This window comes from Arachis ipaensis, chromosome B08 (genome assembly GCF_000816755.2).
Source record: "Arachis ipaensis cultivar K30076 chromosome B08, Araip1.1, whole genome shotgun sequence".
Taxonomy (NCBI): domain Eukaryota; kingdom Viridiplantae; phylum Streptophyta; class Magnoliopsida; order Fabales; family Fabaceae; genus Arachis; species Arachis ipaensis.
The window spans coordinates 128,125,897-128,128,568 of NC_029792.2; the positions used below are offsets into that span (position 1 = coordinate 128,125,897).

The following is a 2,672-nucleotide window of genomic DNA, read 5'->3' on the forward strand; positions in this document are numbered from 1 at the left end:
TAAATTAGTCCCTATAAATATAATTAGAATAAAAGAACTTAATTTAAATTAACTTGTTTACGTTTATTATTTTAAAAGATTTTATTAGTACTTCTTTTTTTTAGTGATTAATTTGTTCGAAATATAAATTTATTTGTCACTTTTCTCAACTATTTAACACTTTCAACACATGAAATCAATATATATGTGGATATTTTTTTGTTAAGAATATATAATTGATACTTTGTCAAAATCAAATTCTATTGCCTAAAGACAATCAAGATTATTGATGATTAACTTGGTCACATCATGGTGCAGTACCTTCCCTAAGGTCCTAATTGATGGTCCATATGGAGCCCCAGCACAAGACTACAAACAATATGAAGTGGTTCTATTGGTAGGGTTGGGAATTGGGGCCACCCCTATGATCAGCATATTGAAGGACATAGTGAACAATTATAAGGCCATGGAAGAGGATGAATTAGGGTCCACCATGGAAGAAGGAGGAGTAGCATCAAGTGATAACAAATCACCAAAAAGGAGGGGTAATTTGGTAAATTTCAAGACTAGGAGGGCCTACTTCTATTGGGTGACAAGGGAACAAGGTTCATTTGATTGGTTCAAAGGTGTAATGAATGAGGTTGCTGATGCTGATCGTAGAGGAGTGATTGAGTTACATAACTATTGCACTAGTGTTTATGAAGAAGGTGATGCTCGTTCAGCCCTAATTGAAATGCTTCAATCCTTAAACCATGCTAAGAATGGTGTTGACATTGTTTCTGGGACAAGGATTAAGTCTCACTTTGCCAAACCTAATTGGCGAAGTGTTTACAAGCGTATTGCACTAAATCATCCACATGCTCGCATTGGTGAGTTTTCTTATGAAGTTTTTATATCTATATTTCTTTATTCTTTGCTTTTTCCAAAATTTTAAAGGGAAAAAAAATTAAAGTTAAAAGAAAAATAAAATCAAAAAAATTAAACAAATCAAAATTTTTCTCCTTATTTTCTAAAGAGTAAATAACAATTTTGACACTCAACAAATTTTAAGACAAAATAGACTTCGATTTTTGTTTTTGACAAAATAAATTTTTAAATATCAGCCCTGCTTGACAAAATAGACTAATTATTAATCCATCATTTTAGACGTTTAGACTATTTTATCAAACAGAACTAATATTTTAAAGTTTATTTTATCAAAAATAAAAATTAAAATCCATTTTATCAAAACAAAATTTTGTTGAGTGATAAAATAATTATTTACCCTTTCCTAAATAAAGTTGCATAGAAAGAAGAATATGTCTAAAAGATTTTTGATAGATATAGAGATGATCTCTAGATGAGATAAGCATGATCATTAGATGACATTAGCAATAAACACATATTATATGATTCTAACAACCAAACTTTTTTCCTTCTTTCTTTTAACATAAACATAAAAGCAATAAAACAATGCCTTTTTTCAACAGATGGCAATAATCCATGTATCTTTTAGAAGATCGCATAGAGGCCCATTTAATTAAAGAACATTTATGTTTATGAATCATTGTCTTCCAAAAAGTTGGAGTAATAATGCTTATCATCAATTAATATATATGTCTGCATCATAACAAAAAGCATAATGTTTCGTGTTTGCAATAATGTATGTAGGGGTTTTCTATTGTGGTCCACCAGCACTAACAAAGGAGCTTCGTCAGCTAGCTTCAGATTTTTCACACAACACAACAACCAAATATGATTTCCATAAGGAGAATTTCTAATATACTGAGAAATTATTGAAGACAAAGGGCAGAAATTTTGGCAGAGATAAGATGGTCCTCTATCAACCTTGAATATTCTTGTGAGGGGAGTTAGAGTACCGAATTAAACTGTCTGGGTTGTATATGTAGTGTAACGAACAAAGTGCGGTATATTTTATTTTGGGTAATGGTTAGCAAATCGGGCATATGTAATGAATAACCTTAAACTGTGTAATGAAGGACTGAGGTTGTTTTTGTTCAAATATACTGGGTTTCGTTTTTGTAAAAGAAACAAAAATGTTACACTGATTAACTGATAGGAAAATAACCCTTCTTCCCCAATGATAAAGAAATATATTTTTTAAATTTTATTGGTTGAACCCAATCAGCTCACCAATGAGTAGGCGAATTTGTTTACAGCCTCAATGATAAAGAAATATATTTTTTAAATTTTATTGGTTGAAACCAATCAGCTCACCAGTCGAGTGAGTAGGCGAATTTGTTCACAGCCCTCAAGCTTAGGATGGAACACGTAAATCATTGGATAACCTGTCGCGGTCTGGGAATTGGTGTATGTAATGAGGAACTTAACAAACTTATTGAACATTGTAATCTTACTACTCTTCGTTTTAAATTTTGTTGTACCTTATCTTTCATCTTTGTTGTTTTTTCCTCCCCCTTTTACTATATATTTTTAAAATATCCTCGACTTTAATTTGATTATTATGTAAATCCACCTTGTATTTATTAAAAATTTTCTAGAATTCTAGAAAGTTCTCTCTTTGGTGTGTTCTTCTCAATCGTTTGTTATTGGAAGAACCAACAAAAAGGTAAGAATTAGAATTAATATATGGATATTATTATTAACGATGAACTTGATGGAGTTTAATATTAGTTGTTTAATTTACATGTAGTTATATAGGAATATATATATATATATATATATATCACAGT

The 2,672-nt window shown here is 30.3% G+C and overlaps 1 protein-coding gene across 1 annotated transcript in view; it reads left to right on the plus strand.

Annotated features, from left to right (window-relative positions):
• The window catches only part of LOC107613460 (respiratory burst oxidase homolog protein C), a 7,636-nt gene extending 5,877 nt beyond the window's left edge, over nt 1-1,759 (plus strand). Inside the window, exons 11-12 of the mRNA XM_016315464.2 lie at nt 298-848; nt 1,630-1,759. Of these exons, the coding sequence (XP_016170950.1) occupies nt 298-848; nt 1,630-1,739 (661 nt within the window). The 3' untranslated portion in view covers nt 1,740-1,759. The remainder of the gene's footprint in view (nt 1-297; nt 849-1,629) is intronic.